The sequence below is a fragment of the Homarus americanus genome, unplaced genomic scaffold (genome assembly GCF_018991925.1).
Source record: "Homarus americanus isolate GMGI-L3 unplaced genomic scaffold, GMGI_Hamer_2.0 scaffold25827, whole genome shotgun sequence".
In the NCBI taxonomy this organism is placed as follows: domain Eukaryota; kingdom Metazoa; phylum Arthropoda; class Malacostraca; order Decapoda; family Nephropidae; genus Homarus; species Homarus americanus.
Genome location: NW_024738300.1, coordinates 10,040,626 through 10,060,846, shown reverse-complemented (window position 1 = coordinate 10,060,846; position 20,221 = coordinate 10,040,626). Strand labels below are relative to the sequence as shown.

The following is a 20,221-nucleotide window of genomic DNA, read 5'->3' as shown; positions in this document are numbered from 1 at the left end:
TTTACGGGGTTTAAAAAAAGTGAAGTACTCCTCCTGTTCTCTATTCTCTTTCTTCCTACCACTCCTTAACCCTTCTCTCTATTTCCTTTCCTTCCTTTGTTTCTTCCTTTTTCTCCCCCCCCCCACTCCTCACCCCTTCTCCCCGTTCCTCCTCTCCTTCTCCCCCTCCTCCTTCCCAAGTGTTAGCTGGGTACACGTATAAAAACACCGATGATGACCACCCATAGTATCGGCTGAAATAAGTGACGACCTCTCGCTCATAACAGCACTAAAGAGACCGTGTGTTTACAGTAGACAATGTAGACACCGTAAACTGGTTCGTGTGTTAGGTGAAGGGGCAGTCGGTGTACGGTAGCTGTTGTTAAACGTTGATAAGAGGGCATACAATAGCTTTTATATGGGGCATGAGATACGATAGCTTTGATATGGTGCGTGAGAATGATAGCTTTGATATGGGGCGTGAGAGAACGATAGCTTTGATATGGGGCGTGAGAGAACGATAGCTTTGATACGGGGCGTGAGAGAACGATAGCTTTGATACGGGGCGTGAGAGAACGATAGCTCTAATATGGGTTGTCGGTACGGAAGCTTTTAATAATGGAACAAGTATAGGCACAATAGCTTTTATACGGAACACAGGATACGATTAGCTCTAATGCGGGCTATCGTATTTGTTTGTGGTACATTAGCTCTACGTAATAGGTACACTGGTACAGGCATATACGGTACAGCAAAGGAACTCGTAATGATAGGGCGTACGGTGCATTAGTAGGTATACGGTACAGCTTATGTAAAAAAAAAAGTAATTATATTTATAAGAAATTTCATGCGTCGATGTGTTTTAAAAAGTTGATTGCATAAAATATAAAATACCAGGTGTCCTAAACGAATAATACACACACCTGTCCATGATTACAGGAATGAGGATGTACATTTAAGAGTAACATGTGTCGTGTGTGTGTGTGTGCGTGCGTGTGTTTGGCGGGGGCATTGGGTACAAATGGGCATGTTGATCTTAAAGTCACAGTACGAGGCATCATACGGTACACAAGGCATACGGTGCAGGCATAGACAATTTTTAAGTATTTGGGGTAGTTAATTTTTTTTCTCTCAATAATTTGGTGTTTTTTTTTTATACTTTTCTGATATATTTTTTATATTTTTTCCACTTTTATTATATTTTATTTATTTGTCCAATTCCTTATCATAGTTTTACCTGTGTGTTATTTACTGTATAGCGAAAGGTGAGACAACCGGGTGTGGTGGTAAGCCTGATAAACCTGGTGGAAGGAGTTAAAGGTGCACTGAGTGGTGGTAGTGGGTGGTGTTAGTAGTCGTGGGGGTGGTGTTATTGGTGGGAGAATTAAAGGTGCGCTGTGTGGTAGTACGGGTGGTGGTGGTGGGGGTAGTCGTGGCGGTGGGGGTAGTCGTGGTGGTGGGGGTAGTCGTGGTGGTGGGGGTAGTCGTGGTGGTGGGGGTAGTCGTGGTGGTGGGGGTAGTCGTGGTGGTGGGGATAGTCGTGGTGGTGGGGGTAGTAATGGTGGTGGTTGTAGTCGTGGTGGTGGGGGTAGAAGTAGTGGTGTTAGTAATGTGGGTAGTATTACTGTATTAATGATGGTCGTGCGGCGGCAGGTTCTAACTCTGCCAGCTGTTCCAGTGTGGCTCCCACGTGGTCCACCCCGCCATGTTGGACTGGCTCGATGGTTCTGTTCTCTCGGGTGATATTATTATTATTATTATTGGTGGAGTATGTTATATAAGAGTGATCATAAGACATAAAGGATGAGAAGAGGGAAGGAAGTGAGGGAATAAAGAAACATTGACAACATAAATAGTAAGAGGAGAGAGGAAGATGGTGAAGCAATGGAGGGAAGAGACAAGAGGTACAAGGAGAAAGAATGAGACTGAAGTAAATGTTAATAAAAGAAGTAGAAGGAAAGCAGTGAGTAAAATAAACATTAAGAATAAATGAGATAAGGCATCAAACATCCTTCTGTCAACTTCCGCCCTGACCTGCCAGAGAACCTCGGCTAAACTTGTGCTGGGTTTTGTTGATATCGATCACTTGGGGGAAAACTTAACCCAAGCCAATGTAGCCCAACTTAATCTAATGTAATATAACGTAACGTAACCTAACCTCAGTACAACTTATTCCAACGCAACCTAACCCAACCCATTTCAACCTCACCCAACCCATTCTAACCTAACCTAACCCAATTAAACCCAACTTAACCCAACTTAACCTAACCCAACCGAACCTCATGTCTTGAAGCTGGAAATATAAGTCTGGTATGGAGACTAATTTAGTATACCTTGGCTGGAGCGACGGTCTGGTGTGAAGGTGGCAACGTGGCCGAGGTGTTGCATCAGCTGGTTGGTTGGTAGTGCTGGTGGGGAGCGGCTGGCCGGTAGGCGGGGTTTGTGGCGCCGGCCAGCCTTCCCACACACACGCACAGACATAATATTTCGTACACACACACACACACGGCACTTATTTAACAAACGTTCATGACTTTTTAGGAAATATACTCGTGGTAGAGGTATATGATGCAAGGCGCTACACTTACTGGGTAAAGGGATTGATGCGCGTGGCCCCCTCCCCCCCCAGGTTTATCAGTAGGTAGCTCCACTGAGTTCATACCGGAGAGCTTTGATGGTATGCCCAAATTTCCCAGTGTAGGAGAGGCGGTATTACCCATTATTATTATCACTGGGGAAAAGGGATAAACCCATTATTATCATTTTTTACGGAAAATGTTAACTAATAAATCGATCTGTAAAGAAGTTAACTGCATGTTTATTCTCACATCACCTGACGATTAAACCCCCAAACGCGACCTAGATGCAGGGGGTGGGGTTAACTTTAAGGTGAAATAAGCTGGGAGGCTGTTTCTTCGATAATCCCCGAGTTTTAGTTATTTATTACGATAATCCTCATCTAAATGGTAAATATCCACATCCCTCAGGTGCGACAAACCTCCCTCAGTCAAGTCAGAAAAGGCGAGCTCTTTGGTTGATGAAACACGCTGCCAGGAACTCACCGACACCTGAGGCGGGTAAACAAAGTGTGACAACCTGGGCTATTGTTCTTGTGTTTATTTTATTTCCAACGACTGCTGTCACGATAGGGGGAGGTGGAAGAGGAAGAACAGGTGAAACACTGAGAAAGCAGGTGAAGGAGCAGGAACAGGTGAAAGGAGGAGCAGGTGGAGGAGGAACAGAAGAAAGGGAGGAGGAGGAGGAAAAGGTTAAGGACAGAACGCAACCTCGTGAACGCCATTGTACACATAAAGAACGACAGTACCAAGGAAGATTGACCTTGGATAGTATATACTTCGTTTCTCAGCCGTTTCCTGTACAAGATACGCCAACCGGGAGATAAGCAACGCGATAATACGCTCAACAGTGCATTACGCACCAGAATTGTCTAATCTACTCCAGCTATGCCTTACACACGCCAGCTGTCGTATTACGTACGCCAGCTTTGTTTTACGTACGCCAACTGTCTTACGTACGCCAGCTTTGTTTTACGTACGCCAACTGTCTTACGTACGCCAGCTTTGTTTTACGTACGCCAACTGTCTTACGTACGCCAGCTTTGTTTTACGTACGCCAGCTTTATAGTGCTTATACCATCTGTGTCGTACTAAACATCGACGAAGGGCGGCTCTGTGTCATCCTCCCTGGGTTTGGCCTGAAGAACGTCATCACACGGGAGACAAGATACAGAAGAGTTGACAGCTGTACGGTAACCTAGACAGAAAGATAAGAGTTATCGTACGCGGTCTCCACATAGCGGAGTGGTTTTCCCGCCAATATTGAGCGGGTAATCTTCCCGCCCAGACTCCTCGGCGGTGATGACGCGGCTCCTCCCGCACTCTTGCATGTCAGAGAAAACTTATTGCATAGGCAGGGAATCATTTATGATAATTTTGTTCTCACCAAAGTTCTTTCCACTGCATCCAAAAATCATTGTATTTAACTGTAACCAACATAAGAAGAACATGATCTCAGTAGTAATTATACCGTATACTGTACACGTAAATGAGATTTTCATTGTTTCATCACCTTTTTAAACTAGAACCTGCGTTTGTGTTAGACGATACAACGCATTAAGGTCGGAGAGCTGAAGGGTCACCGAGGTCGTCGGCAGCCCCGCAATACACCTCTGATTCAAGATGGCGGCTGTGACGTCATAGCGTGGCGCGTGACGTCAGCAGGATTACCGTAGTACACACTTTATCTACTGCGTGAAATTTTCCGCGTTACAAACATGCTAGTTTCTCCGTCGACATATGTTAGAAATTGCTAGTATGTTTCACGTCTTTAAGTATAATAACGTTGAATCTTGTTATTGGATGCTAGTGAGCGTTTTTAGGTGAAGAGAAGATAATAAAACGGGGAAAATATGAAATATATAAACTTAGTGACTACCTCTTCCCATCCGCGCAGCCACAAACCATAGCTAGTGATATCTCCTCGCGCACCTTCCCCAGCACAGCACTACTACACCTTCATTATCTCCTCCACAACACACAACCTCTGCATCACCACCACCATCACTTCCCCCCTCACCACCGCTACACCTCCCCCTCACCAACCTCCTCCTTCACCACCTCACCAACACCACTAACAGCAGCGTTGATAATCCTTCCTGGGGGAGTCACCGCCGGAAATTGATCTGGCTCACTCCCGACCAACTGTCAAGAGAATCCTCCAGAAGTCACGAAAATGCTTAGGTTAATGTTTCATCTTACGTCTAATGGCTTAAGTCATCGTCCTCAAGAGGTTAAGTCATCGTCCTAAAGGGGTTAAACAATGAGAGAAAAGGAACTCACTGGTATAGTCTTGGGGTAATTTTGACGCCATTAAGGTCTGTCTATCTACATTCTACAACATAATTATCGTCGCTTGTAGTCGCCATCTTTTTCACGTCATTATTTGAAGGGAAATATAAACTCAGGAACCTTATAGACTACCCAAAGCAATACTAATAGGGTTCTAACACACTTAATGGACCTGTTAATACTAGAACCCATATGACCTTTCCAAGAGCTTATTGTTGATGTTCATTTGTTTATTGCATACTAGAGGGTCAATAAATCCCGTCTCGAATCCTTTTGTTGTGTGTATGTTTATTAATTGATGTTTATTTGTTTATTATTTACCACAGGATCACTAACCGCCATCTTTGTTTCTCTTCCCGCAGTGGTGTTGACATTCGTGAACTGCTGGAACGTAAAGTGGGCGACCAGGGTACAGGACATCTTCACGGGGGCTAAGCTCTTCGCTCTGGGCATCATCATCATCACGGGCTTCGTCCAGCTTGGCAAGGGTGAGTACGATGTTGATATGGAGGGGGGGGGTGGTGACTTTTTTTAGGTTTGGCTACACTGATGGAAGGAAGTCATTTGTTGGTGTTGAGTCTTCTGTTTTGTCTATACTGGTGTTTATTTGTTTGTTCTTGTTTGCTTCTTAAGGCTGTTGTTGTTACATCTCTCTCTCTCTCTCTCTCCAGTAAGCAGCAATAAACCTGATTTAGTTCAATCTGACAGCTATAGACCTGAGAGAATTTTGTGTGTTTGTCATGGACCCCAGCTGAGTACTCGTGTTGCTAGTGTACAGCCCGCTTCCTGTGTGTGTGTGTGTGTGTACGCAAGTTGGACTCTGCTTCCTGTTTATTGTTTTAGTGTGGGTTAACTAGACAGGTTGTAGTTTAGATAATTAGCAAGTTGTGGGTTAAATGGAAGGGGTTGTAGTTTAGATAATTAGTAAGGTTGTGGGTTATATAATTAGTAAGGTTGTAGGTTAAATAGAAGGGGTTGTAGTTTAGGTAATTGGTAAGGTTGTGGGTTAGATAATTAACAAGGATGTGGGTTGAATATACAGGGTAGAGCCTGTTAACTAGCATTGTTGGCAGTTTCGTCTACACTCAAAGAACACCGATGAATGTAAGGTCTTCTCTGACTGTCCTCCCGGATAATGGAAACCAAACAAGCTCTTTTATTACTAGTAAAATAAATATTTTAAATCAACATACCTCATTAGGATAGATATCTCACTTATCTACTCTGCCTTTCATCTCTGTCCGTTCTCTCACCCCTGTTATCTGATCTCCAAGGTCGATTGTATTACGTATTAGCATCTGTAGGTGAAGGACACGTTTAGTTGACACACCGGAGTTGGATCAGATGCAGTTATCCCAGCGAGGGAGAGAAGGTCGACGGTTAGTATCACTAGTCATTTCCCGCCAGTTATCCATACGCACGGTACGTTACTTTTGACGGGAATCTCAAATTATTATATGCAGATATTTTTTTATTTTTTTATTATTTTTAGTTCATAGTGTTAGAAACTTATTTTATCGGTAATTGGGAGGTTTTTTTTTATTGGTAATAGCCTTAAGGAAATTTCTATCAGTTCCCCCTAAAAGTTATCTCTCCGTGAACGATATTTACGACGGAGAACAACAATGACAACAAATGCGTCATGATAACCTGCAAAAAAGTAAGAATGCTGTACAACAATAATTAATTTAACAAGTATTTGAATGAATGATATTTATTACGGTAAAAACTTTGTGAGAGAGAGAGAGAGAGAGAGAGAGAGAGAGAGAGAGAGAGAGAGAGATCTGTACTAAGTAAACGAAGGAAGGTTAGGAAGCACAAGGTCATGGGAAGAGGAGCGTAATTCCCACCTTCTGAAGCAACTACTAACATCATCTCCCTCAGCGGCCCTCCAACAGTGCATAACGTGTGCAGGTTGGTCACGTATATTAACAGTATAAATAATGAATTGGTAATGAGTGGACAAGCGTGTACTGTAGATTAGGATTGGGTTGTTCTGGTGTGATAAGGAGAGGGGGGTAGGCGATGAGATGCCACCTCACGTGCGGTAGATCTGGACCATCTGCTGCCTCTCCCACCTGAGACAGTATCACCCTCTACACAAGCAGCAGCTGGTGATTGTTAACGACCAACTGGGGGCGTCAAGTTGTGTGTTAGGTCACCAGCCGAGGCCCTTATGTTTGGGGGGGGGGCACTGCACAGGTCATACGCTTCCCGTTCACAGTCTCACCACCCCACAGTGCCAACCTCTTTTTGTCACTTAACCCCATTGCCAACCCCTCTATAGTGCCACCCCCACAACAGGGCAGCCCATCGCCTGCCATCATTGTTGCACTTGTTCAAAGTGCCTCAAATGACTGCATCCCTTTTGATGGTGTGGCAACCGAGTCCAGAGCTGCTTAAGTGTTGTGTGTGACACTCCTAAATAGACAACGCAGCTCATTGGCTAGTAGAGGAGGCTGGAGACTTTTGATTGGTGGAGACCGTTGAGCCTTCTTGTTAGCTTATGATATCAGAACCATTGATTGATAGGAAATAAGTGTTGTATTGGTTGACTCATGTAATTCACAAATCATTGAAATATATTTTAAGTTCAAGAGTCCAGCTGATTGGCTGTGCTTTTGAAGGCCGTTGATTGGCTGATTACATTAGATCCAGATATATTAGATGTGCTGAGAGTGCAGGCAGCGTCCAACCCCTGTATAGTGCCACTCAATCCCTCAGTGCCACCCCCACCCCTCAGTGCCAACCCCTACATAAGTAACTTGAGACGTTCACAATGACAACAGCAATAGAGCTTCCTCATTGGCTGTGATGACACTCACCCTATGGCTATGGGAATGAGGCTTGTTAATTGGTCGAGCGGATGCATTCAGTTGCTTGCTGGAGGGGAAGACTTCGCTGATTGGATGAAAGCCCAGTCCCCCCCCCCCTTTACTCATGGCTGGCTCGGCCTTAATGAGATGGAAACTATCCGCCTCCACGTCAGTCTGTACACTTCAGTCATTGTGTTTGGTAATTATATTTGCATTGCTTACTTGTTTTGTTTTCTTGCGTCTGACGTAAACTTGATGTTAGTGGTCACCCTTGTGCTCTCCCGGTCTTGTTCACTGGAGTAATAATGATACTGCTGATGATAATAATGACTGATAATAATAATGATACTGCTAGCAATAATGATACTGCTAGCAATAATGATACTGCTAATAATAATAACTGCTAATAATAATGATACTGCTAGTAATAATGATGATACTACTAATAATGTGTACAAGCTTCAGAATAATAATAATGGTGATAATAATAATAAGGTATATAAATTTCATAATGATAATAATAATAATAATAATAATAATAATAATAATAATAATAATGATGTATACAAGCTTAATTCCTTGAGTTAACTTTTCCTAAATAACGCGTGACTTTAATCCGTCTCTTGTTTTCAGAAGTTTATAACATTTGTCAGCTGGGGGAGTTATCTCGATCAAGTTAGGTTCTGTAATACTGTAACTGTCTTTTGTGTTACAGGGTGTATCTCAATTAGTGTTTTAACCTACATGTTAATTGTGTCTTGGTTTAACTGTCTGGAAATATATTGTTAAATTGTATATGTTAACTCCTGTGGTTGAAGTTATCTCATGATGTTATTTATATTTTGCAAAATTTGTAAAAAAGAAAAATCGTCCTGGTGAACTTAACGTAAAATATCATGTATTTTATCCTGAAAATTAATAGAAAACAACTATTATTTCTTTCCATACAAACTTAATACATTTATCATAATCATAATTTACAAAAAAATAAAAACCAAAACATTAAAATAAAATAAAAATTCTGACTGCAAACTTTCTGCCTATAAATCTCTCAAACCTTGCACACTTGGTTACTTTTGACGTCGAGTTATTGTTTACAAACTTTGGCTGGTTATTTTGACTGGTGGTCTTCCCAGGGTTATGTTGTCGGAGTAATGCCTGACATATGTACTTGGTGTCAATAATTGGTTGGTGTAATTTATCTCCTCGTGTTGTGTATATTAGATTGACTTGGTTATTATTATTTTTAATTTATTGTTGTTTTTATTACTATTATTAGTAGTAGTATTGTTTTATTATTTTAATTACATTGTTATTATTATTATTATTACATTTTTATGATAAATAAGACACCGTAACAACCATAATTAGGTGAAAATTTAATAACTATAAGTAGACAAATTAAATTAATATAATTTAAATGAAATTGAGAAAGATTATATTATTATTATTATTATTAATTCAAAGAAAACGGGAAAATATCAGGAATGGAAGAAAGAAGGAATCAAGGTATTTATACATGCTTCTTTTTTGTTAAGGGTAACTTTGCTAACTATAGTGATGACGTCACCTAACTACTGCACAGCCGGGTCATGAGTAGTTTAGAAAGAATATTGGACTATAAAGTATTACGACCTCTATAATTACGTCTCTAAAATGGTTGTGGGTTAGTTAGGGTAGTGGTAGACGGGTAGTAGTTGTGGTGGTGATGATGGTGGTTGTTGTGGTGGTTAGGGGTTGTGATGGTTGTTAGAGGTTGTGAATGTTGCTGTAGTGGTTAGTTGTGGTGGTGGTTGTTGCTTTGATGATGATGGTGATAGATAGTTGTAGTGGTAATTGTGGTAGAACGAGAGAGAGAGAGAGTTTGGGTGATAGAAAACAGAGAGGAATATGAACCGAAGAAAGTTCAATAGCAGGAGAAAGAGAGAGAGGGAGAGGGAGGGAGGGAGGAATGGTGGGGGGGGAGTATTTCAACACCTGATAGACAATGATGAGTGGCTGTATTCCGCCCCACTGACTGCTGTTCTCTCTGTGTACTTCTTGCCTGTGGGAGTAGAGGGGATGTGGAGGAGGTATAGGGAGCCAGGGATGCTGTGTTAGGTTAGGTTAGGTCAGGTCAGGTTAGGGATGCTGTGTTTAAAGGGACAGTTTAGTGGTTCATTCACTGTCAGTTGTATGCATACGTACACGCTCTCTAATTCTGTATCACACACCACTGTTCAGCCGTTCTCATTTCCATAACATAACCAGCTTACGCACGCCACATTTGTATACACGTTACACACACATGAACACCTTTCTGTGAGTGTGCGTGTAATGTGTGTGTGTGTGTGTCTGTCAGCAAGGTCACAGTAGTCATGGGCGGGGTGAACGGAGTTAGTTTTAGGTCGTGCAATGAACCATAATGTTAAGTGGTTATCGTGTATGTGTCAGGCAGGGCTTACGGCTGTGTGTCTACGTCAATGTAGGTTATGTAAGGCTCTCACTAGTCTAGACAACTTCCTCCTTTTCTAACCCAAGTGAGGTAAATGAGGGGGGGGGGGGAAGATAAACTCAGCCTCTTTGTTTCCGTAGGCGTATAGGTGGTGAAGCTGTGTGTGTAAGTTGGGTATGTGGGCTGAGTGTAAGAATATGACGAAAGAAACTGCTGTATAGGCCTATTGGACTATACTAGAAATCCCTGTGTATACCCAACCCTTATTTACTTTATATCTACCCAATGATGGTGTTTGGTAACCTGTTCCACTACTCTATTGTTGTACCATTGTTTACCCATTTCCCGCCTAAATCTAAAAGCGTCTAATTTAAAACCATTGTTACGTGTTCGGGCCTGGTTTGATAGTTTAAAGATCCTAACCTAAACCAACCAGACCATAGTTATATAATCTTTTGTTTATGCACGTGTATCATATCGCCCCTCACTGTACGTCTCTCAAGAAGATGCGAATTCAGTTTTCGAAAGAGTAAATTCTTGAAGGTAAATTATATTGACGTGATGAAGCTAATTATGAAGGCCAATTACAAAGCTAAGTATGAGGGCTAATTATAAAAGCTGATTGAGTTAAAGCTACTTATCCGACCATGTTAACTAAAGTCTATAAGTACACCAAGAGTTCAAGAAGCTTTTACCGGAGCTGGTCAGATCTCAGCAGGTCAAGGTAGGAGGAGGCTGTCAGTGGCTAGTCAGGGTGATCGTAAGTGCTTGGTCAGGGCGATGTAACTGGTCATGGGTGGGGAGTAGGTGATGGCTGTGGTGTCTGCATGACTTGAGGGGGGGGGGCTCTCAGGCAGGATGACGAGTTAGTTCTCAGCTGTGCATGGTGATGAGGACAATGGTGCATGATGAATCAGCAGATCTCGAAGGTTATGCAATGATGAATTTTTAGACAATATTCCTGGGGGTTGAGACTGATGTTTTGTGTGTGTGTGTGTGTGTGTGAATCTATCTACAGTATATCTCTATATATCTATCTCAACCAATCTCCCTACCTATCTATCTGTCTTCCTATCAATCAGTTTCTACTTACCTATCAATCTCTCTCACACACTGCAATAACAGGGTGATTTACCAGCTGGGATAGTACGTGTAGGGGTGAAAGCCAGGTTCTTCTGCACACAAAATCTGAATAACCATCGAGGGAGAAGCAAGAGAGAGTGTGCGTGTGTGACCCTGGAGGTTCTTGACCCACCTAGCCAGACACACACACACACACACACACACACACACACTTCCAGACTGTGTTCCTTAAAAAAATACCCCCCCATTGAACTCATCAGTACATCGAAACATGAGCCTCCTCTCCACTGTCTGCGGTTTTCGGTTATCTCTCTCTCTCTCTCTCTCTCTCTCTCAGGTCATTCACATTGGCGTGACTCCTTACTTTCGTCTACAAGCACCGAGCCTCTTTGTTCCCTGCGGCTCCCAACACCGTGGTCAAGTAGTCCGTATATGACCATGGCGGGAGACGCTCCAACATACGCAGATCACTTGGTTTTGTTTTGAAATCATGGCATGAGAGAGGACATTATTTTTATTCCTCTCGGGACATTTACATTCGTGTTATAACTTAAATGGACGAGTAAGGCTCTCTCATCTGTCAGGTTACAACTTTTAATGTATGTATGAATAATTAAGACTCAACCCGCGCCCCAGAAAGACCATTTGTTTACGTTGGCGGAGAACAAATGGGCGTAGTGTTGCGCAAGGGCTTCGTCTTCCCGCCAGTCACGCACATGTTGCTGCCAGGAAGGATAACATGTTATGTGAATTGTCTGAACTTTAAAACCAGTAACAGTGAAGAACAAAACGTGTTCCTATTATTGAATTAATAACACTTAGCCAATAACAAGTTAGAGAAGAACTGATTTTAGATTGGTGTAAAGTCATCACGCGCCCGTAACTCCAGACAACCACTGTTTTCGATTATGTCTCCGCACGTCTTTCCTATATTACGTTTTACAAGCTTGGTAGAATTGACAAATATTTAAATTAAAACTATATTGGTATGTGTGAGTGTTTTAGTTGTGGCCTTGCTGTCACTCGGGATTTAATTCATTACTGTGGTGTTTCTGTATAACATATCCTTTACTTCTTTACTGTAATACCATTTAAATACATTATTTTTTATATATTTGGAACATCACATTTTAATTTAAACATTGAATAATTGATAATTTATAGTTGTTTTTTTATTTCCAGTCACGTTCAAAGTTCGGTTAAAAATGTGTACGTCAGGGCAGGGCAGGGCAGGTTAGTTTATCAGGCACAACAAAGTCATCCTGTACCTGTAGTATAAAAATAATACAGACCAGAGGACACCAAAGGTCTTTGTCAGGACTCAGCGGTCAGGCTATTGTGTATTGGGTATTTTAAGTACATTGTCTGGAGCTTTACCGTCTTCTTCTTCTTCTTCTTCTTCTTCTTCTTCTTTTGTTGACTTAGGTTCGATTAATTTGTTATGTTATGTTTGATATGGTTAAGTTGGATTAGCTTATGACCATTGTGGTAGTAAATTAACTTTGGTTAGGTTAGGTTGACATAGGTTACGTTAACATTGATGGTATGGTATATTGGGCTCAGATGTTATCACCCTCACACGGCACAGATTTAGCTCGCCAACGGCACCTCCTACACCCTCCCACCCCCCACTGCTACCACCTGTTGAGTGACCTGCATTCCTTCCCCTACCTCACCTTCCCTTCCTTACCTTCCCCCTCCACCCCTCCCCTCTCCACCCCCCTCCCGTAATGTGTTCTGACAAGTTCCCACATAGCCTAACTCTGCTCCTAATCACCGGTCGTTAGTTGGCAGGTGTGTGTTTTTGATGGAAATTACGAGTTGTTGTCACCAGTCGTTGATGTTGTCATGCCAACACTGGAAGATTTTATGTTCATCTTAGGTAAGGTTAGGTCAGTGCGCGGGTAGGTTAGGTTAGTTCAAGGTTACGTTACGTTAGGTTAGTTCAAGGTTACGTTACGTTAGGTTAGTTCAAGGTTACGTTACGTTAGGTTAGTTCAAGGTTACGTTACGTTAGGTTAGTTCAAGGTTACGTTACGTTAGGTTAGTTCAAGGTTACGTTACGTTAGGTTAGTTCACGGTTACGTTAGGTTAGTTCACGGTTACGTTAGGTTAGTTCAAGGTTACGTTACGTTAGGTTAGTTCAAGGTTAGGTTATGTTAGTTTAGGTTAGTACACGGCTAGGCAGGGGAGAGGGTGCGACCAGTCTGCCAAATTTATGGTAAGGGCGGGACCTGGAATAGTAATTTTTACAACTTCGAGCAAGTGGGTGATGTGGTTAGGGACTAGGGAGGTGGTCTGGAGGGGGGTGGTGAGGGAGAGTTATTTAACAAACCCTTAACAGTGGACGTATTCTCGTTGGGGTTGTTCACACTGGCTGGCGTTCTCTGAAGTTGGGAATCTCTCGAGGTCTGGGAATTCACTTCATGTGGGAGTGTTTTGTGTTGAGCCTCATCGATCTGTGTCTCTCTCGATGGAACTAGGAGTTGTGTTCTGGGAATAATCGATACTTGGAGATGGATGGTTGGATGGATGTAATGCAGAACACACACGCGCACGCACACACACACGCACACACACACGCACACACACACACACACACACACACACACACAGAACTAGTCATCAACCTCTCATCCATCCACTTACTACCCATCACACTGAAAATATGATGTTTCTCTCTCCTCACCTCTAATTAATCCTAGTTCACCTTGTTACATTGCCAGTTATGCCTGTTACGTAATTATAAAGTTATGGATCTTCCTCAAGCTTCACATTTCAGACGTAACAGACGACGTAAATAGACGAGAATCTGGAAAATTGGCTTGAAATCTGTTTGAGAACAGGATAGTGGCGTCCTGGGCAATGTATTCTGTCCCTAAATGGGTAAATTGGTGTATGGGGGGTAAGGAGGGAGGAGTAACAGTAGAGGAGGAGGACTAGTGATGGGTAGAAAGAACGAATGAAGGAGTAGAGGGAAGGATAGCTGAAGATGGGTGTAGGAGGGGAATGAAGGAAGAAGGAGGCGTCAAATTAAACAGGGCTGTGTAGTTGTCAGTCGAGGTGTTATTTGTCCGGGGGGGGGGCTACTAACAATGACACTAAAGAATGCAATAGAGTAAAATGATAATGGGTTGAGAAGGAAAACACACACACACACACACACATACACACACACACACACACACACACACACACACACTAAGGAACATCGTGTGTGATACCAAAACCAACTAGGAGAGCCACCTCCTCTCCCCCTAATTTATTTATTTATTTATTTGTGTACAGTATAGCCCCACACCTCGTCAGACAATAAGTTTAAGATAATTTCATCATTGTGTGTGTGTGTGTGTGTGAGAGTTTTAAAGGGCTGTGTTATATGAGTAGTCAAAGTGTATGAGACGGGAATAATTCTTCTTTCTGGTTGTTCTTCCTCTTCTCTTCTATTTTTTCCTTTTTCGTCCCTTTAATTTCTTCTTCGTCGTCTTCTTGTTTTCCTTCTGTTTTTTATTCTTCTTCCCTTTCTTCTCCAAATTCTCCTCTTCTTCCTCCTTATTTTTTTCATTTTTCCTTCCTCCTCCTCCTTACCGCAAAAAAAAAAAACATTGACACTGCTGACAGAACACTGGAGTCTGGAGAACGTTCGCCTGACGAGTCTTCCTTGCCGCTGGGGGGGACCTGCCTGACACTAATTACTGGTGTTGGTGGTGACTTATTGGGTACAGGACTCGGTGTAGATACAAGGAGTACAGCAAGGTGAGGGACACACACACACACACACACACACACACACACACACACACACACACACACACACACACACACACACACACCCTCTGGCACTGAAGGCAGGAGGAGGGGGGGGGGTTAATCATAACTTTTGGCAATTAGAAAGTGTTAACAAGGTGGCAGTGAGGAGGCTGTCTTGTCCAGCACCATCAATTTACATCATTCATACATACATACATACATACATACATATTCATACATAAAACATACTGTACACATACGCACATATACAAACGTACGTACACTGGCTTTCCAAAAAATATAATCTCTTACCCACACCTGACTGATGCTGACTTTACTAAATAAGGGAGATGCTATTAGTTTTTTACACTCACTAGTGATACCACATCCAACACAGCGCCGCCAGCAGTGTTACCAACTCAGGCACAGTTTCACCAACACACCCATAAAGTGTTTCATTTATTATTTGTATTTTGGGATCATTACGATTACGCCCCCCCCCCCCTCCCCTCCCCTCAGGTTATTTCACCTGATGATTAAACGCCCTAATGCTAACCTAACCTAACCTTACCAAACCTAATCTAACCTAAATCATCATATGTCAGCTATTTTTCTTCACTGACAGACAGACAAACAGACAGACAGATTATATCCCCCTTGAATCTGTTTTTCACCGTTTAAGGGGGTAGAGAGTAGGTGGGGGGTGGGAGTCTGGGGTATAAGAAACATTAAGAGACATCAAGGGATTCAATCTGCCGGCGGTTGTGTGGGGTACAAGAGCTTCCGGTATGTGAGGAACTTGGCACACAGTGAGGAGCTGCTTCATATAATGGTGCCCTGAGACAGTCCCATTGGAGGAGGAACCACCCAGGCTGTCTCACTCCTGCCACCAGACTAATAATTTCTGGTTATGTTATGTTATGTTAGATAAGCTTGTGTTAGGCTAGGATACGAGTTTATTTGCTATTGGACAAAAAAAAACTTAAAATTTTCTATTGGACAAAAGTACCTCCATAAAATTTTCTATTGGACTAAAATACCTCCAAAAAAATTTCTATTGGACAAAAATACCTCCAGGAAATTTCATATTGGGTTAGGGTGATTAGATTAAGTCAAGCTGTTCTTCGGGTGGTTAATCTTCAGGTAAAATCAGTTTGGGCTGAGGAGGAAAAAAATAAATCATCAGGTGACCTCGTTCATCTTTATTACATCACCAAGACGAGGAAGTTGGATGAGGTACTGGAGGCCTTGTGAGGTAGAGAGAGTGTCTGATAAGTATCGCCTCCCATCAAGTAGCGATGGCGGGCAGCACGTGTTGGCCCCCAGCCCTTGAAACCCCCTCCCTCTCCCCGTCTAGATCCTCCCTCCCTTCCCGTCTGGACCCTCCTCCCCCCGTCTGAACCCTCCTTCCTCCGTCTAAACCCTCCTCCCCTGTCTAGGTACCTCCCTCCCCCCTATAGGCCCGCCACCTCGCTCACCCAACCCACTTTTTTTCCCTTCCCCCACATCCAGGCGCGCACACACACACACACACACACACACACACACACACACACACACACACACACCAGAAAGCATCAGATTCTCCTTAATATTTCGTACGTTTAATTTTTTTTTTTTACCTCAGCTAGATTCTATTTCACATAATGTATTTGTAGCTACTGTAGTCTTGGTGTTGTTTTGACGTCATATTGGTTTTTCGTCGTTGGTCTGTCGTTCTGGTTGCTTCAGTGATCCAGATGATGACCTTCCTATAGTTATTAGTTTAAGGGAAAGTAAACATATAGATCTGGGAATACAAACACAGGGATAGGGAGATCGTGTTGTGCCAGCCATTATATAAAACATCTATAGCACTCATAAACAAAGGTTAATCTGGAGCTAAGGATTATATGGTGTATCTGGTAATGGATGTACTTACAGGAGTGTATTGAAACCCAAGGATGGTGATTGAACATTTTGAACCTAAGTTGGGGTCGGGTTCACACTTTCGGACGTTTGAACAACCACCAGATTCATACGTGGTATATCTGTTCACAGTTCAAAAGACGTGAATTATTCTCCTCCTGTGAGACCCAACGACACTTATTATAAGAGAAAACATTATTGGTAAAAAAATGCAAGTCTTTAACCCTTTGAGGACGATCTTACTAAAGGGTTAAGATATCGTACTCAGGGGTTAAGATATCGTACTGAGGGGGCTAAGATATCGTACTCAGGGGGTTAAGATATCGTACTCAGGGGTTAGGATGTTGTACTCAGGGGGCTAAGATATCGTACTAAGGGGGCTAAGATATCGTACTAAGGGGGCTAAGATATCGTACTCAGGGGGTTACGATATCGTACTCAGGGGTTAAGATGTTGTACTCAGGGGGCTAAGATATCGTACTCAGGAGGCTAAGATATCGTACTCAAGGGGTTAAATCAAGGACTAATCACTTGAACTATATAAACAATACAGAATTTTGGAACGATTTTTTTTTATAGAGAGAGAGAGAGAGAGACTCACTCACTCGTCTTCTAAAAATACAAATTAAAGTTAAGAAAAATGCAAATGGGCGGGAGAATTGTTTCCCTAATGAAACCTGGCATGCAACGTCATTTAAAAACCCAAACTGAATTAAAAGATGAGGGTGTGTGTGTGTGTGTGTGTGTGTGGTCGCTTCGGTCATCCATCATGTACCGTGCACACATCCTGTCGTCTCATGGTTATCATTCGAGTATTTTCCCTGGTGCGTGTGTGTATGTGGTGCAAAAAGTTTTACCCAGAGCGAACAGGTAAAGTATAGGTTTCACGGGTATGTAGTACAAGCGTGTTGAACAAGCTGGGACGTAGTGTGTGTGTGTGTGTGTGTGTGTGTGTGTGTGTGTGTGTGTTTTAAGACGGTCACGATGTGGTGATAATGCAGCTCGGGTTCACTACACTGCCCCAACACACGCACCCGTCACCCCCTCCACCAATCACAGCTCTCCTTTCCACGGATGTTTCTCCCCATTGGGTCCCCAACCCCTTCATTACACGCATCTCCACCAATCAGGCAAGATGTTCTCTCACCAATCCGAGATCTTATGCCTGTCTCTCAGCCAATTAGAAATGAGTTTGTTAAGGCGTGCAATCTGTTTCTCGTTTTACCTGACAGGGTTGAATGAGTCGTCTACCAGAGCAGCATTATGTAGATCTTTGTGCCTTTTGTAGAAGAGGTTGGGTGTGGTAGAGGGAGGTAGGGGAGGGGGTTGAGGGAGGTGGGGGTGTGGTAGAGGGAGGTGGGGGAGGGATGGATGGAAGTGGGGGAGGAGTAGTGGGAGATGGGGGAGGGGTAGAGGAAGTTGAGGAAGTTGGGGGAGTGGTAGAGGGAGTCGGGGAGTAGTAGATGAAGATGGAGGAGGAGTAGATGAAGATGGAGGAGGGGGTGAAGGTAGACTAACTCACTCAGGCACAGAAGGAAGTTTACTGTATACCTTCAAGTCTAATGAAATCTAGTTTACCTTGATCTAACTGTCTGGCTGGAGGTCCGGATTCACTAAGCTTCGTACGGTAAACATTCCTCGTAAGTGAAGATCCTGAATTAAGCTAAAACACGAAACTAACATCCAATATGGCGTCAGAAATACACCAAGACTCTACCTGAACTAGATGATACGTTCCCTATAGCATGAGGTAGCGACAAAATACACACAAGCAGTCTGTATGTATGTATGTATGTATGTATGTATGTATGTATGTATGTATGTATGTATGTCCGGTATTTGGACCCAACAGCCTTGTAACCATAAAACTTCCTGGCGAGGTGAAATCTGTACCGTTAACAGGGCTAGTAAGCAACAGGGGTCCCGTTTATCCACCTTCTGGAATTAAAAACAAAAAAAATCTGAAACTTGAACTTGAAGTAGTGTGTGTGTGTGTGTGTGTGTGTGTTTGTGTGTGTGTGTGTGAGAGAGGAATTTTGTCAGGAGTTTGCTGTGCCTTAAAGGTCTTGTCTAGGTGGTACTTTGTGAAGGCGGAAAGTGATGCTGGTGGTTAAGACAGGTCCATTAAGACTCGGCTTACGTTAGTAGGTGGTGGTGGGTGGGTAGTGGGGATGGTGGTGGCGACAGGTGACTCTTGCAAACCCCCCCACCTCGCTGATTCACTGACAGGAAACCCCACATGACCGCCACCCCTTAAGAAGTCAGCTCCTGGGGTCAGCAAGATTCCACCAGAGGTCAGTCTGAGGTCAGCGGGGGAGGGGGTCAGCTTGAGAAGGTCACACATTAGGCCGCAGTAACTGGAGATGACTAACGCCAATCTCTGACTCGTCTGAACCATATTGTGTACACGAGACTTGGCCTTGGTTGTGTACACGAGACTTGACCTTGGTTGTGTACACGAGACTTGGCTTTGGTTGTGTACACGAGACTTGGCCTTGGTTGTGTACACGAGACTTGGCCTTGGTTATGTACACGAGACTTGGCCTTGGTTGTGTACACGAGACTTGGCCTTGGTTGTGTACACGAGACTTGGCCTTGGTTGTGTATACGAGACTTGGCCTTGGTTGTGTACACGAGACTTGGCCTTGGTTGTGTACACTTGGCCTTGGTTAGGACTTGGCCTTGTTTTGTACACGAGACTTGGCCTTGGTTGTGTACGAGACTTGCCTTGGTTGTGTACACGAGACTTGACCTTGGTTGTGTACACGAGACTTGACCTTGGTTGTGTACACGAGACTTGGCCTTGGTTGTGTACACGAGACTTGGCCTTGGTTGTGTACACGAGACTTGGCCTTGGTTATGTACACGAGACTTGACCTTGGTTGTGTACACGAGACTTGGCCTTGGTTGTGTACACGAGACTTGGCCTTGGTTATGTACACGAGACTTGGCCTTGGTTGTGTACACGAGACTTGGCCTTGGTTGTGTACACGAGACTTGACCTTGGTTGTGTACACGAGACTTGGCCTTGGTTGTGTACACGAGACTTGGCCTTGGTTGTGTACACGAGACTTGACCTTGGCTACCGGTGCCCCCTTCACGGACGAACCTGATCCTGGCCACACTGTTATGTAAACTTTGCCTCGACTTGCAATAAACTGAAGTCTGGCGTCACTGAGGACATCTTGAGGAAGGATAGAAAGGGTCGCTTAATCTTCCTTTCTTCCTTCTCCTTGATCTCTTTCATCCTCCTCCTCCTCCTTGATTTCCTTCCTCCTCCTCCTTGATCATCTTCTTCCTCCTTGATCTCCTTCATCCTCCTCCTCCAACTCCAACTCGTCGTCAAACTGGTTCTTCTCCTCCCTCCTTTTGGTGGGGTGGGA

The 20,221-nt window shown here is 43.4% G+C and overlaps 1 protein-coding gene across 5 annotated transcripts in view; it reads left to right on the top strand.

Moving 5' to 3' along the window:
• The window catches only part of LOC121873839 (large neutral amino acids transporter small subunit 1-like), a 151,395-nt gene that overhangs the window by 71,203 nt on the left and 59,971 nt on the right, over positions 1-20,221 (top strand). For all 5 annotated transcript variants that reach the window (XM_042377589.1, XM_042377593.1, XM_042377590.1 and 2 more), the window contains exon 2: positions 5,210-5,335. In XM_042377589.1, the coding sequence (XP_042233523.1) occupies positions 5,210-5,335 (126 nt within the window). The remainder of the gene's footprint in view (positions 1-5,209; positions 5,336-20,221) is intronic.